Raw genomic sequence first — 16,494 nt, 5'->3', positions numbered from 1 at the left:
AATCACCCAGTTATTTCAATGCTAAATTCGCCTAGTTATTTAAATGCTAAATTCTCCTGTTTTGATTTGTACTAAGTGCCCCGGTGAATGTGTATGCTCTGACTTCAACGTAACTATTTCTGTAGCAGTTACAAGCGAATGCCTTAATTTAGCTATTTCAATGCTAAATTCTATGCTAATTCCTTTTAACAATGGGTGCCTCTGCGGAGGTGTATGCTTTAACTTTTAACATAGCTATTTCTGTGACCAGTTACAAGCTAATCATTCAGCCTTTTCAATGCTAAATTTTATGCTAATTCCTTCGTCAAGGCTCTTTGTTCCTCTCACACAGCTTAAAAGCCATGATCTGAACGTGGCTCTCTCACTCCAGCGCTGTCCTACCAGACAGTCTCGCTCCCTTCACCTGATGAAGGCCGCTTGTGTTGTGGCCGAAACGTCGTGAGAATATTATTGTGTTATTTTATTTTATCAATTTATTATTTTATTCTCATTCTACGTGACCTTTCCAGATAATGTCTGGAATTAACCACAATTTTGACCGTGACACCAACATGCAATGACCTGTGCGTTGTGAATGACACAATACTCTGTTTGACATCTGCCGTGAAGCAGAACAGCGCATATTGTGGTGAATGTTACTGGGGTAGCCAGGTGTGCCTGTCGGATTTGAACTTTGAACCTCTGCAACAAATAGAGAATGCGCTACCATATTCCTGGTTCTTCCGGTAAAGTCACGTAGATAGAAAACAAAATAAACAAAATAAAAGATTAAAAAATAATAATAATACAAATAACAAATAAAAATAATAAATTAAAAAAAATTTGATGGGATGATGCCATGGGTTGACTGACTCAGATGACTGGCCAATGCACCGCCTTTGCCCCCCACTACACACACACAGTGTGTACGTGTGTACACACTGTGTGTATACACACGTACACACACTGTGTGTGTGTGTGTGTACACACACACACACACTGTGTGTGTAAGTACACACACAGTGTGTGTACGTACACACTGTGTGTACGTGTGTACACACTGTGTGTATACACACGTACACACACTGTGTGTGTGTGTGTACACACACACACACTGTGTGTGTGTAAGTACACACAGTGTGTGTACGTACACACACACAGTGTACGTACACACACAGTGTGTACACACACACACTGTATACACAATAATGTCCACGTTGTTGTTGCTGAGTTCAAGCACCCAAGGGAGGGGGCAATGGAAAATGAATCTAAATCAACTTAAACTCCATCCCCATGACCTCATCGGCATGAAGTGCCAGCAGGAGGTGTACCTCGCTAGTTACGTCATGTCACCAAAGTATTCACACTCCTCCAACCCCGTCCACAGCGCTCTTGAGCGTGACGTCACCTCCGCTTGGGTCACTGCCGATATCAATCCAATGGGAATCCTTATTTGGGCATAGCTACGCCCAGTGACTGGCGGTTCATTAACATAATGCATTCGTTGAAGCCATCTGATTCAGCAGCCACGCCCCATCCCTCGACATTTGGGCCAGTGTACATTAACATGTTACCTGCTTACACGCGTGACGTCGCGAGGTAACAGGAGGCTGCCGATCCGCGCTTGCACTGAAATCCGAGGTGAGAAATTCTCGTGGTGGTGGTGGTTGTTGTTGTTTACCAAGGTAGAGCCTCTCTCTCGTAGGGATGTCAGTTGAGTAGCAGCGAGCATGGGAATCGCTGTCCAGGTTGGAACTTTACAACGCGGGGCCTAGCCATGCGGGGCCTTGCCTCCTGCCCTCGCCTGATTGCGTTCACTTTAATTATCTCGCTTAAGTTTAATTTGTCTTCACCCGGCTCGCCACTTTGTAACTTTGTTTTATTGTAAATATTCACGTAGTTTTTATTTTCTTTTGTTAGCAGGCCAAGCCCGCTTGAGCTGCTATACCGCTCTTGTTATCAGAAGCGACCTGCCCACAACAACACAAGGTGAGGCTTTGTCAACGTGTGTGAATGTTTTGACTTAAAACTTTGGTGACTGCAGGAATTAAAATTCTTGGTTCTTTCGGTAAAGTCACATAGATAGAAAATTAAATGAAAATATTTTTTTTTTAAATAAAGCAAAAAACCCACGACGTTTCGATCGCAACACAAGTGGTCTTTATCTTATTGAATTTAATCTGTTATTTTTATTTTCTATCTACGTGACTTTACTGAAAGAACCAACAATACGTGCGTCAATGTCTATCGGTCAAAGTCGCTAAGCGCGTGCCGCTGTTGACTCTGAATGTGTGGAGGGGAACACCTTCACCACGGAGAGAGAGAGACAGAGACACGGATAGCCTCGGCTATGTTGATTGATCCTCGATTCATTACTTGATGGAGTGAGGAAGAATTAATGCTGAGCAGATGAAGGTGGCCAGGCATGGTTCTGGTCACACCACCACCTGTTTACCCATGGCAGTGTGTGACAGTGTCAAATTTGTGTTTGCAGTAAAGTCTATTAACTCTGTTGAACACGAGGATATATAAAAACAATAGTTTATTTTTGTTTTCCTCTGGAACTCTTTATACGAATGGAAACATGAAGTTAACACAGCACACACATTCCGCTGAAGTTGGAACTGTTCATCCCCAGCATTCAAGGACATCTGAGCCTGGATTCACACCTGAGTTGCGATTGAACGTTAATTAATGCATTTCTGCATAACAGAAATAGTATTGTTTTCAACACCCTTTGCTATGTCAGTTGAATTTAGCTTTCCTAAATATTCCTTTTATAGTCAGCCGAAATTGTGTGGGTTAATATTAATTTTGAAGATATGAAGGCTTCTAGGCATATTAATGACATTTCCCCTCTCACTGTGTGCCATAGCAGCCCGTGGAGAGAAACCCTTCAGGTGCACTCTGTGCGGGAAGGCGTTAATCAAATCTGATAAATTTGGAAAACTTTTTCACTACATCATGAATATATTAATAAGTTTAGACGTGTAAGTCACGTGTGCATTCCTCTGTGCCTGACGTGTAGATGGTGTGGATATTCTTTTTTTCTGTCTGCAGCTGATGCTTCCTCTGCAGAATTGGTCTGATGGAGCAAAGGCACTCAGCGCAGCTCGGTACGACAAGTCAACAATGCGACCAGCGTGCATACAGCATGGACCGGACTGGAAATTTGACACGGCACCAGAGAAGTCACACAGAAGAGAAACCCTTCAAATGTACTGTGTGTGGGAAGGCGTTTGCACGGTCATCTGCTCTTAAAAAACACCAGAGAACACACACAGGAGAGAAACCCTCCAAGTGTACTCTGTGTGGCAAGGCATTTTCAGATCTATGTCATCTTGTAATACACCAGAGAACACACACAGGAGAGAAACCCTTCAAGTGCAGTGTCTGCGGGAATGCGTTTTCAGATTCATATAATCTTGTAACACACCAGAGAACACACACAGGAGAGAAACCCTTCAGGTGCAGTGTTTGTGGGAAGGCGTTTGCACATTCATCAAATCTTAAAGTACACCAGAGAACACACATGGGAGAGAAACCCTTCAAGTGCACTCTGTGCGGGAAGGCGTTTGCACAGTCACCACATCTTAAAGTACACCAGAGAACACACACAGGAGAGAAACCCTTCAAGTGCAGTGTGTGCGTGAAGGCGTTTGCACATTCATCTGCTCTTGTAACACACCAGAGAACACACACGGGAGAGAAACCCTTCAGGTGCACGATGTGCGGGATGGCGTTTACACAGTCATCAACTTTTCGAAGACACCAGAGAACACAAAAGCATCGGAAGGTCCACAAGGAGCGGAGTCGGAGTCTGAAATCAGCTTGTGAAAGTCAACGTGCCGCAATGATCCCATCCCTCATGAAACAAGAACCGGACGAAAATCTCTGCTTGGACACTTTTAAAGGTATAAAGGTGAAATATGAAGAGGTGATGGTGAAATGTGAAGAAGTGATGAGCGAAGAAGTGAAGGTAAAAAGTGAAGATGAAGATTCAACTCCAAAATGGGACCTTCACATCGTAAAGCAGGAGGAGAATTCTGACTGTGAATCAGAGTGAGGCAACTCCCAGCAGTTTGTGGAAGTGGAGGTGTGGGTGGACTTGCTCCTAGACAATACAAAGTCAAGTGGAGACCCGGTAGATGTGTAAGCCAGAGACGATGTCACTACAATAGATGCACCTTTGTCACAGGCCTTTAATGACAAGAACGTGAATTTGGACACTCAATTCCTATGTTCAACCTGCAGAGTAAGGGCGGCCAGTCTTTGTGGACCCGTGGGTTGGGGAGATCTCTGACCAGGAGCGAGAGCCAAGAAGCCCCCAAGCATTCACTATGTTATAATAATTGCTTTTACACGGCGCTCACTTAATGGCCTCGGCAACTCGGAGTTTCGTGTCTCGTCTGAAACACTCGAAGAGCATCCCCAAGTAGCAGCTGCCCCTGTGTGGCACAGGGTGGTGGCCCTGCACCGGCCTGCATTTATTATTATTTCCGCCTGAGGACGACCGCTTGTGTTACGATCGAAACGTCGTGATCTATTATTATTTTTTCTGCCTATGTGACTTTACTGAAAGAACCAAAGAGTATGTGAACAAGAGGCTGTCAGTAGGGGGCGATGATTGATGTTTCATCTCAGTTTTGTAATTTGTCGCTAATGTTTAGAATTCGCCAGCATGCAATGGCCTACTCGTTTTGAATGACACTACAATAGTATGTTTTACATCCACTTTTAAGCAGACCGTGCGTATTTTTAAAATAGCTTCTTTTTAATACGATGTAACCTGATGCAGGATATTTCACTGCAGTAATTAAATTTTGTTAATATGCCTGTCAATAATTAAGAATGAATACTTGTCTGATTGTGCGTGTACATGTAACATTTTGTCTATGAGGGTCAAACATTGATTAAGTGTTCAAATCTAGATTGATTAAGTGATGTTAGGACAAAGTGTGTGTGTGTTTGGAAGTAACCTGTACAGATAACTCGGGTGAGACACATTCCATGTGATACAGGTCAAAGTGTACTTTTGTGTTTCACGAAGCGTCTGCCTCTGAAGCAACTCATTGTCTTTGAAATAGGGAGCACGCTCGGATCATTCATCAGTTACAAAGCATACCGCTTGAAAGTTACACGTATAGGAGGAGGTACATTCTCTACAACACGAATTGTAGTTTTGTCTTACGTGTTGACTTAGATTTTGTCTAACTAGGACTGGAAATGCACCTTGCTGATTGACGTCTGGATGTTCGTACCTATCGGTTGAAGCAAACCCCACTGCTGTTGTTGAGACGCTGTGCACCAATAAGGGTCCAACACATTGACGGCCTTCAGGCCAGGAAAGTCACAACATTTACGGCACACGAAGGACGCATTCACGCCAGCGCCCGTGCTCCGTTTTGAATTTTTAAAATGAAACATCTTTGAATCGTGTTGTGTTTTGAATTAGATGATTGTTATTTCTTCATTAAAAGCTTAAAAGTTCATTTTACACCCGGAAGGCTTCGTTGAAAAGGATATTTCGCGTGAATTTTCTCTCGTCGTTAAGTAGACGATGGCCTTGCCGGGGGTTCGGTTCGATGCGGACTTTCACCTGTTTGGGATTGCAAGATCAAGATAAGGCGACACGGAGCTGCTGGCCGTCTGCAGATCGATTCCAACGTAATCGAGCGTCTGTCCCTGCGCCTCCGTCGTTGGTACAGGGGGTGCGTTTCTCCGTTGTGGAGTTTCTCGATAATGTTTGGAATTACCCCAATTTTGACCGTGAGACCAACATGCAATGACCTGTGCGTTGTGAATGACACAACGTTATGTTTTACATCTGCCGTTTAGCAGACTGCATATTGTGGTGAATGTTGCTGGGGTAGCCAGGTGTGCCTGTCGGATTTTAACCTTGAACCTCTGCAATAGAGAATGTGCTACCACATTCTTGGTTCTTTCGGTAAAGTCACGTAAATAGAAAACAAAAATAAAGAAAAAAAATCGTTTATTATTTAAATCGTCATTTTATTTTTTTCTTCAATGTAACATTTTTTTAAATTTACGTGACTTGACAGAAAGAACCAAGAACGTTAATTCCTGCGGTCGCGAACGTTTTGAGTCAAAATAGAATGCGCCACCACTCGGCTCGCCTCAATCTGCGTGGAGGCGTGGGGGTGGGGGTCAGCCTGAGAGAGTTTCTCACCGGCGCAGAACTTCCACACAGAGGCTCCACGCAGCTTCGTGCGGAGCGACAGGCCAGGCAGCTCCCACACAGCGTGGTGCAGCTCGTTAACATTTATAGTCTTGCTTCTTTCGGTAAAGTCACGTAGATAGAAAATAACAAAAACAAGAAAATTGGAAAATAAATTGATGAAAAGATGCCCATTGGGCGACTGAGATGACTGTGCCACACACAATGTACACACACACACAGTGTATACACACAGTGTACATACACACAGTGCACACGCACAGTGTACACACACACACTGACCCAGGCAGAGGTGTGTGTGCACTGTGCGTGTACACTGTGTACACACACACAGTGTACACGCACAGTGCACACACACAGTGTACACACAGTGTACACACACAGTGTACACACACAGTGCACACACACACAGTGTACACACACAGTGTACACACACACAATGTACATACGCAGTGTACACACACACACAGTGCACACAGTGCACACAGTGTACACACACATAGTGTGTACGTGTACACACACAGTGTACACACACTGTACACACACACAGTGTACACACACACAGTGCACACACACACAGTGTGTACACGTACACACACTGTGTACGTGTACACGCACACAGTGTACACACACACAGTGTACGTGTACACACACAGTGTACACACACACAGTGTGTTCACACAGTGCACACACACGCAGTGTACACACACTGTGTGTACGTGTACACACACAGTGTGTACGTGTACACACACAGTGTGTACGTGTACACACAGAGCGTGACGTCACCTCTGCCTGGGTCAACTTCCGTTATCTGTTCAAGTACAATCCTTATTTGGGCAAAGCTACGCCCGGTGACTGGCGGTTCATTAACATAATGTGTTCGTGAAGGCCGTCGCGAGTTTATTGCGACGAGTTCAGCACCCACGCCCCATCCCTCCACGTATGGGCCGGGCTCATTAACATAATTTATTTAAATTAGGACCCGCTCGTTGCGGGAGGGGAGTGTCTTGTACCACGCAAGTGACGTCATCTCCTGCTGCCGCGTGACGTCACGAGGTAACAAATCTGCCGCTCCTGGCGTGAAGTGAAATCCGAGGTGAGAAATTCTCATCGTTGTGGTGGTTGTGGTGGTGGTTGTGGTTATTGTTGTTTACAGAGGTAGAGCCTCTCTCTCGTAGGGATGTCAGTTGAGTAGCAGCGAGAATGGGAATCGATGTCCAGGTTGGAACTTTACAACGCGGGGCCTAGCCACGCGGGGCCTTGCCTCCTGCCCTCGCCTGATTGCGTTTGCTTCAATTATCTCGCTTAGTTGAGCAATCTTTGTAAGAAAGTAATCTACCAGGCTATGCGTTTATTGTGTGTTGACCGACTCTCTGTGTTGCATTGCATTATATTTCAAAAATTTACTCAGTTTGTTTGATTAAAAGACTTTATATTTTTTACATTGTGTACAGTATGGAACATACCCACATGCCAAATTTCAAGTGTGTGGCACGTTGGGAAGTATGCTAAACATTTCGAACAGACACGTATCCACACATTTCCCTTTCATATTTATAGATAAATCAGCATTTTGCGACCCCCACTGCCACCGTGTGGCTGATTATTACGTGCCAGGGACTCTATGAGAGGACAACAGTCCGAGTCCATAATTGGCAATAAGTAACGGCAAAGCAGTTACAAGCGACTCACAGAATTTTGCACAGTTGAGTATACAGAGTACACGACTTCCCTGAAGGCAAACACCTTCAGCGAGCACAATGCCGATCACACGCGTCGAATAAAAAGCAAGGGACAAGTCATTACGTACTAACAACTCCTTACTAACAACTCCTTACTTACTAACAACTCCTTACTAACAACTCCTTACTAACAACTCCTTACTAACAACTCATTACTTACTAACAACTACTTACTAACAACTACTTACAAACAACTCCTTACTTACTAACAACTCCATACTTACTAACAACTCCTATCATTTTTCATTGCTGGAGGGGTTGCCCCCCCTACCTGAAAATCCTGGCTCCGCCTCTGAGTGTGTGACAGTGTCAAGTTTGTGTTTGCAGTAAAGTCTATTAACTCTATTGAGCACGGAGGTTATATCAAAACAGTAGTTTAGGTTTGTTTTCCTCTGCAACTCTTTATAAGAATGGAGTCAGGAAGTTAACACAGCACACACGTGCAGCTTAAGTCGGATCTGTTCATCCCAGCATTCAAGGACATCTGTGCCTGGCTTCACACCTCTAAGTTGCGATTGAACATTAATTCATGCATTTCTGCGTAACACAAATAGTATTATTTTAAACACCCTTTGCTACGTCAGCTGAATTTAGCTTTCATAAATATTCCTTTTGAAGCCAGACAGCTGAAATTGTGTGCTCGGAGTTTTTGGTGAACATTCATTTTGAAGATACGAGGGCTTCCAGGCATGTTTATGACCATTTGCCCTCTCATTGTGTGCAATAACAGCCCGTGTGATGAATTTGGGACACTTTTGCACTATATCATGAATATGTGAATAAGTATAGACGTGTAAGTCACGTGTTACTGTGTATATATGCTTTCCTCTGTGCATCGATACTGACGTGTAGATGGTGTGGATATTATTTTTTTCTGTCTGCAGCTGAAGCTTCCTCTGACGCTTCCTCTGCAGAATTGGTCTGATGGAGCAAATGCGCTCGGCGCAGCTCGGTAGGACAAGGCTCCAATGCGACCGGTGTGCATACAGCACGGATCGGACTGGAGATTTCACACAGCACGAGAGAACTCACACAGGAGAGAAACCCTTCAAGTGCAGTGTGTGTGGGAAGGCGTTTGCACATTCATCTACTCTTGTAATACACCAGAGAACACACACGGGAGATAAACCCTTCAAGTGCAGTGTGTGTGGGAAGACGTTTGCACATTCATCTGCTCTTGTAATACACCAGAGAACACACACGGGAGAGAAACCCTTCAAGTGCAGTGTGTGTGGGAAGGCGTTTGCACATTCATCTGCTCTTGTAATACACCAGAGAACACACACGGGAGACAAACCCTTCAAGTGCACTGTGTGTGGGAAGGCGTTTGCACAGTCATCTAATCTTGTAGAACACCAGAGAACACACACGGGAGAGAAACCCTTCAAGTGCAGTGTGTGTGGAAAGGTGTTTGCATATTCATCTGCACTTATAATACACCAGAGAACACACGCGGGAGAGAAACCCTTCAAGTGCAGTGTGTGCGTGAAGGCGTTTGCACGTTCATCTCTTCTTGTAAAACACCAGAGAACTCACACAGGAGAGAAACCCTTCAAGTGCAGTGTGTGTGGGAAGGCATTTGCAGATTCATCAAATCTTCAAGTACACCAGAGAACACACACGGGAGAGAAACCCTTCAGGTGCACTCCGTGCGGGATAACGTTTGCACAGCAACCACATCTTCAAGTACACCAGAGAACACAGCAGCATCAGAAGATCCACAAGGAGTGGAGTCTGAAATCGGCTTGTGAAAGTCAAAGTGCCACCATGAGCCCATCCCTCATGAAACACGAACCGGAAGAAAATCCCAGCTTGGACACTTTTAAAGTTATCGAGGTGAAATATGAAGAGGTGATGGTGAAGAGGGAAGAAGTGATGGTGAAGAGGGAAGAAGTGATGGTGAAATGTGAAGATGAAGATTCAACTCCAAAATGGGACCTTCACATTGATGGAGGCAACGTGAAGCAGGAGGAGAATTCTGACTGTGAGGCAGAGCGAGGCAACGCCCAGCAGTTTGTGGAAGTGGAGGTGTGGGTGGACTTCCTCCGAGACAATACAAAGTCAAGTGGAGACCCGGTAGATGTGTAAGCCAGAGACGATGTCGCTACAATAGATGCACCTTTGTCACAGGCCTTTAATGACAAGAATGTGAAGTTGAACACTCATTTCCTAGGTTCAACCTTCAGAGTATGAGTGGCCAGTCTTTGTGGACCTGTGGGTTGGGTCAATCTCTCACCAGGAGCGAGAGCCAATAAGCTCCCAAGCATTCACGATGTTCTCATGATAATTGCTTTTACGCTTTGCCCGCTTAATCGCCTCGGCAACTCGGAGTTTTGTGTCGTACCTCGTCTGAAACACTCAAAGAGCATCCCCAAGTAGCAGCTGCCCCTGTGTGGCACAAGGTGGTGGCCCTGCACTGGTCTGCATGTGGACAAGAGCCTGTCAGTAGGGGACGATGATTGATGTGTCATTTCAGTTGTGTAGTTTGTAGGCAATCTTGATTCGAAGCTTTCGTGACTGCAGGAATCCACACATAACAGATCACGGCGTTTAGATTGCAACACGAACAATCGTCATCAGGTGGGACAACCACAGCAAGAGAAACTGCTGAAGTAGTAGGCGCCTACTCCAACAGTTTCTTCTTCTTGCTGCTGTGCTTGTCCCACCTGATGACGATTGCTTGTGTTGTCATCGAAACGCCGCGATCTATTATTTGTAGGCAATGTTTAGAATTTGTTACATTTTGACCCAGGCGCCAGCATGCAACGACCTACTCGTTTTGAATGACACAACAATAGTACGGTGTACATACACTGTTAAGCAGACGGTACGTGTTTGTAAAATAACTTCTTGTTAATACGATGTAATGTGATGCAGTCAATTTCGCTGCAGTAATTAAATGTTAATATTCCCGTCAATGATTTAGAATGAATACTTGTCTGATTGTGCGCGTGCATGTAACATTTTGTATGAGGAACAAACATTGAATAAGTGATGGTAGGACAAAATGTGTGTGTGTGTTTGGAAGTAACCTGTAAAGAGAACTCGGGTGAGACCCGTTGTTCTTGTGATACAGGTCAAAGGGTACTTTTGTGTTTCACGAAGCATCTGCCTCTGGAGCAACTCATTATCTTTGAAATAGGGAGCACGCTTGGATCATTCATCAGTTACAAGGCATACCACTTAAAAGTTACACGTATAGGAGGAGGTACATTCTCTACAACACGAATTGTAGTTTTGTCTTACGTGTTGACGTAGATTTTGTCTAACTGGGACTAGAAATGCTCCTTGCTGATTCACGTCTGGATGTTCGTAACCATCGGTTGAAGCAAACCCCACTGCTGTTGTTGAGACGCTGTGCACCAATAATGGTCCAACACATTGACGGCCTTCAGGCCAGGAAAGTCACAACATTTGCACACGATGGACGCATTCACGCAAGCACCCCATGCTCCATTTTGAAGTTTTAAAATGAAACATCTTTGAATTGTGTTGTGTTTTGACTTCGATGATTTTATTTCCTCAATAAAAGATTATTTCATATTACATCCGGAAGGCTTCGTTGAGAAGGACATTTCGTGTGAATTTTCTCTCATTAAGTAGATGGCCTTGCCGGGGGTTCGGTTCAATGCGGACACAAACAGTGTACACACAGAGTGTACACACACAGTGTACACACACATTGTGTACACACACACACAGTGTACATACACACATTGTGTACACACACACAGTGTACACACAGTGTACATACACACATTGTGTACACACACACAGTGTACACACACACAGTGTACACACACACAGTGTACACACACAGTGTACATACAGTATATACACAGTGTACACAAACAGGGTACACACACTGTATATATATACACACAGTGTACTCACACACAGTGATACAGTGACACAGCGACACACAGTGACACACAGTGTATACACACAGTGTACATACAGTGTACACACACAGTGCACACACACAGTGTACACACAGTGTATACACAATAATGTCCACGTTGTTGTAGCTGAGCTCACACACCAAAGGGAGGGAGCAATGGAAAATGAATCTAAATTAACTTAAACTCCAACTCTGTGACGTCACCACTCTGCATTACCTCATCGGCGTGAAACGCCAGGGGGAGGTGTACCTCGCTAGTGACATCATGTCACCAACGTATTCACCGCTCCCCCGTCCACCGCGCTCTTGCACATGATGTCACCTCCGCTTGGGTCACTGCCGATATCGTTCCAGTGCCAATCCTTATTTGGGCAAAGCTACGACCAGTGACTAGCGGCTCATTAACATAATGTGTATCGTTAAAGCCGTCGCGAGTTTATTGCGACGGGTTCAGCACTCACGACATTTGGGCGCAACATTAACATAATTTATTCATTCTCTAATTTATTTATTTACGGAGCCGCTCATTGTGGGAGGAGCGTGCCTCGTATCCCGGAAGTGACGTCACGTCACCTGCTGCTGCGTGACGTCACGAGGTAACAGGCACTGAAATCTGAGGTGAAAAATTCTCATTGCGATTGTGGTTGTTGTTGTTGTTTACCAAGGTAGAGCCTCGCTCTCTCTCGTAGGGATGTCAGTTGAGTAGCAGCGAGCATGGGAATCGATGTCCAGGTTGGAACTTTACAACGCGGGGCCTAGCCACGCGGGGCCTTGCCTCCTGCCCTCGCCTGATTGCGTTCACTTTAATTATCTCGCTTAAGTTTAATTTGTCTTCACCCGGCTCGCCACTTTGTAACTTTGTTTTATTGTCAATATTCACGCAGTTTTTATTTTCTTTTGTTAGCAGGCCAAGCCCGCTTGAGCTGCTATACCGCTCTTGTTATCAGAAGCGACCTGCCCACAACAACACAAGGTGAGGCTTTGTCAACGTGTGTGAATGTTTTGACTTAAAACTTTGGTGACTGCAGGAATTAATATTCTTGGTTCTTTCGGTGAAGTCACATAGATAGAAAATAAAATAAAAATAACAGATTATAAATTAAATGAAAAATAAAAAATTGAAAATAAAGCAAAAAACCCACGACGTTTCGATCGCAACACAAGTGGTCTTTATCTTATTGAATTTAATCTGTTATTTTTATTTTCTATCTACGTGACTTTACTGAAAGAACCAACAATACGTGCGTCAATGTATCTATCGGTCAAAGACGCTAAGCGCGTGCCGCTGTTGACTCTGAATGTGTGGAGGGGAACACCTTCACCACGGGGAGAGAGAGACAGAGACACGGATAGCCTCGGCTATGTTGATTGATCCTCGATTCATTACTTGGTGGAGTGAGGAAGAATTAATGCTGAGCAGATGAAGGTGGCCAGGCATGGTGCTGGTCACACCACCACCTGTTTACTCATGGCAGTGTGTGACAGTGTCAAGTTTGTGTTTGCAGTAAAATCTATTAACTCTATTGAACACGGAGGTTATATCAAAACAATAGTTTTTTTTTGTTTTCCTCTGAAACTCTTTATAAGAATGGAAACAGGAGGCGAACACAGCACACACATTCAGCTGATGTCGGATCTGTTCATCCCAGCATTCAAGGACATCTGAGCCTGGATTCACACCTCTAAGTTGCGATTGAACATTAATTTCTGCATAACACAAATAGTATTGTTTTCAACACCCTTTGCTATGTCAGCTGAATTTAGCTTTCATAAATATTCCTTTTGTAGTCAGACAGCCGAAATTGTGTGCTTAGAGTTTTGGGTTAACATTCATCTTGAAGATATGAAGGCTTCCAGGCATATTAATGATATTTTCCCTCTCATTGTGTGCCCTAACAGCCCGTGGAGAGAAACCCTTCAGGTGCACTCTGTACGTGAAGGCGTTTGCACAGTCAACACATCTTAAAGTACACCAGAGAACACACACGGGAGATAAACCCTTCAAGTTGCAGTGTGTGCGTGAAGGCATTTGCACGTTCATCAAATCTGATTAATTTGGGAAATGTTTTCACTACATCATGAATATATTAATAAGTATAGACGTGTAAGTCACGTGTGCATTCCTCTGTACCTGACGTGTAGATGGTGTGGATATTCTTTTTTTCTGTCTGCAGCTGACGCTTCCTCTGCAGAATTGGTCTGATGGAGCAAAGGCAGTCAGCACAGCAGCTCGGTATGACAAGTCAACAATGCGACCAGCGTGCATACAGCACGGACCGGACTGGAAATTTGACACGGCACCAGAGAAGTCACACAGGAGAGAAACCCTTCAAATGTACTGTGTGTAACAAGGCATTTGCATGGTCATCAGTTTTTCAGAACCACCAGAGAACACACACGGGAGAGAAACCCTTCAGGTGCACTGTGTGCGGGAAGGCATTTACACAGTCATGTAATCTTGTAATACACCAGAGAACACACACGGGAGAGAAACCCTTCAAGTGCACTGTGTGTGGGAAGGCGTTTGCACAGTCATCTGCTCTTGTAACACACCAGAGAACACACACGGGAGAGAAACCCTTCAGGTGCACGATGTGCGGGATGGCGTTTACACAGTCATATAATCTCGTAATACACCAGAGAACACACACGGGAGAGAAACCCTTCAGGTGCACGATGTGCGGGATGGCGTTTGCACAGTCATGTAATCTTGTAACACACCAGAGAACACACACGGGAGAGAAACCCTTCAAGTGCAGTGTGTGTGGGAAGACATTTTCAGATTTATCTACTCTTAAAAAACACCAGAGAACACACACAGGAGAGAAACCCTTCAAGTGCAGTGTGTGCGTAAAGGCATTTGCACAGTCATGTAATCTTGTAACACACCAGAGAACACACACGGGAGATAAACCCTTCAAGTGCAGTGTGTGTGGGAAGACATTTTCAGATTTATCTACTCTTAAAAAACACCAGAGAACACACACAGGAGAGAAACCCTTCAGGTGCACTCTGTGCGGAAAGTCGTTTGCACGTTCATCAAATCTTGAAGTACACCAGAGAACACACACGAGAGAGAAACCCTTCAAGTGCAGTGTGTGTGAGAAGACATTTTCAGATTCATCTACTCTGAATACACACCAGAGAACACACACAGAAGAGAAACCCTTCAAGTGCAGTGTGTGCGGGAAGGCATTTGCAGGTTCATCAACTCTTCAAGTACACCAGAGAACACAGAAGCATCAGAAGATCCACAAGGAGTGCAGTCTGAAATCAGCTTGTGAAAGTCAAAGTGCCGCAATGAGCCCATCCCTCTGTTGTATATATAGGTGTTATGAAAATTGATGAAAATAATGAAAATTAAATGAAATTTGAGATTGGCATAATTTACCCGAAATTATGTTAATCAGTGTAATTATGCGCATAAATTATGCTGATTCGAGAGATAATCGTATTAATTTATGCGAGTGGGCGTGGTTAGGATAATGCAGGTCGTTATGGATTATCAGGTCGAGCCTCGGTGACGAGGATTGTGTTATGAATTAGAATGACGCAATTAATCGTATGCAGTGACGCAGGCGTTGTGAGCGTGAATGAGAGAGAGTCGATTCGACTCTGCTCTTTAATTCCGTATTATCGATAAGGATACGATTACTCTCGATTGAACATTATGGATTATGTGTGTTATGGATTATGTGGTGATAGTGTGCTTATGATAGGTCCCCAGGATTCAGATCTCATACGCAGAACAATATTATGCAGAATTTCAGGAAGAATCACACACAAACCTTCTGCTTTAATCAATTTTATTTCTAGCTAACTTTAATTTTTGGATAATATGAAAACTCAATCTCGGGATTTTGGAATTTCAACACAGCGTTAACATGACACCATCACGATTACGTTGTTTCACCTCGATAGCGGCACCTGTGGTTAATTCCCGACGCGTAACGCAATCGATCGGTTGTTGAGAGAGAGATTAAAAACATGCGAACTATTCTATCAAAACCTTAACCTTATAATATGCAAACTCGTATTCTTGAATGATTACACAACACGGCACTCGGTCTTTGATTCGTATCCAATCCTTAACACATTCTGATATGCGAAATTATTATGCTTGAAATCGTCAGCACAGTACCACGGCGATGTTTGTTCATTGATTCATCAACGATTATGCAATTAAAGCGTTCGACTGAAATAATTCTGATTGCCTCATCAACGTAACTCAATGGGTGGCGATGTTTTTCGTTATCAGCTAATAGTTGACGCAGTTATCATGAGTCTTGTATGTTTAATGGGAGGGTTGTTGATTTCTTGCGTTGAGCAAACGCCTAGGTTGATTTCCTTGTCAAAAAAAAATTGTTCGTTGTGTAGCGGTGGGGGAGTGAGGAGGGGGGAGAGTGTGGGGGGGCATACGAACGACTGCCAGTTTCTGTCCACCGCTGGCTGGATGAGTCAGCACGACGCTCGCCGTCGTCGCGCCGATGGGTGTTGAGTGCAGGACCGCTGCCCTCTCAGCCCTGGTGACGCGAAGTTGCGCACTGTAGCACGCTGGTGGCACGCTGCTGGCACGCGCTGGTGCTGATGCTGGTGGCACGCTGGTGGCGCGCTGTTGGCACGCGCTGGTGCTGGTGCTGATGGCACGCTGGTGGCGCGCTCCCTCTCCTTGA

The 16,494-nt window shown here is 44.5% G+C and overlaps 2 protein-coding genes across 2 annotated transcripts; both read left to right on the top strand.

Annotated features, from left to right (window-relative positions):
* Positions 1–3,043: 3,043 nt before the first annotated feature.
* LOC142921791 (uncharacterized) lies at positions 3,044–5,485 on the top strand. The gene has a single exon (XM_076063125.1). It carries the CDS (start codon positions 3,068–3,070, stop codon positions 4,043–4,045), a length of 978 nt encoding a protein of 325 aa, XP_075919240.1. The 5' UTR covers positions 3,044–3,067; the 3' UTR covers positions 4,046–5,485.
* A 1,734-nt stretch (positions 5,486–7,219) lies between these two features.
* On the top strand, positions 7,220–16,099 carry LOC142921790 (uncharacterized). Its single transcript, XM_076063124.1, has 3 exons — positions 7,220–7,274; positions 8,805–9,581; positions 14,092–16,099. The coding sequence occupies exons 2-3, from the start codon at positions 8,845–8,847 to the stop codon at positions 15,164–15,166; spliced, it is 1,812 nt and encodes a 603-aa protein (XP_075919239.1). The 5' UTR covers positions 7,220–7,274; positions 8,805–8,844; the 3' UTR covers positions 15,167–16,099.
* Positions 16,100–16,494: the final 395 nt, after the last annotated feature.

The sequence above is a fragment of the Petromyzon marinus genome, unplaced genomic scaffold (assembly GCF_048934315.1).
Source record: "Petromyzon marinus isolate PM22_M1 ecotype Great Lakes invasive population unplaced genomic scaffold, UKy_Petmar_22M1.pri1.0 PM_G_Scaffold_9, whole genome shotgun sequence".
Taxonomy (NCBI): domain Eukaryota; kingdom Metazoa; phylum Chordata; class Hyperoartia; order Petromyzontiformes; family Petromyzontidae; genus Petromyzon; species Petromyzon marinus.
This window is presented reverse-complemented; position numbering and strand designations above follow the sequence as displayed.

Coding starts and splice junctions, on each gene's coding strand:
- LOC142921791 (XM_076063125.1), top strand. CDS start 3,068: ATGGAGCAAAGGCACTCAGCGCAGCTCGGTACGACAAGTCAACAATGC.
- LOC142921790 (XM_076063124.1), top strand. CDS start 8,845: ATGGAGCAAATGCGCTCGGCGCAGCTCGGTAGGACAAGGCTCCAATGC. Junction 9,582..14,091: donor TGCACTCCGTGCGGGATAAC/GTTTGCACAGCA, acceptor GCGTGCATACAG/CACGGACCGGACTGGAAATT.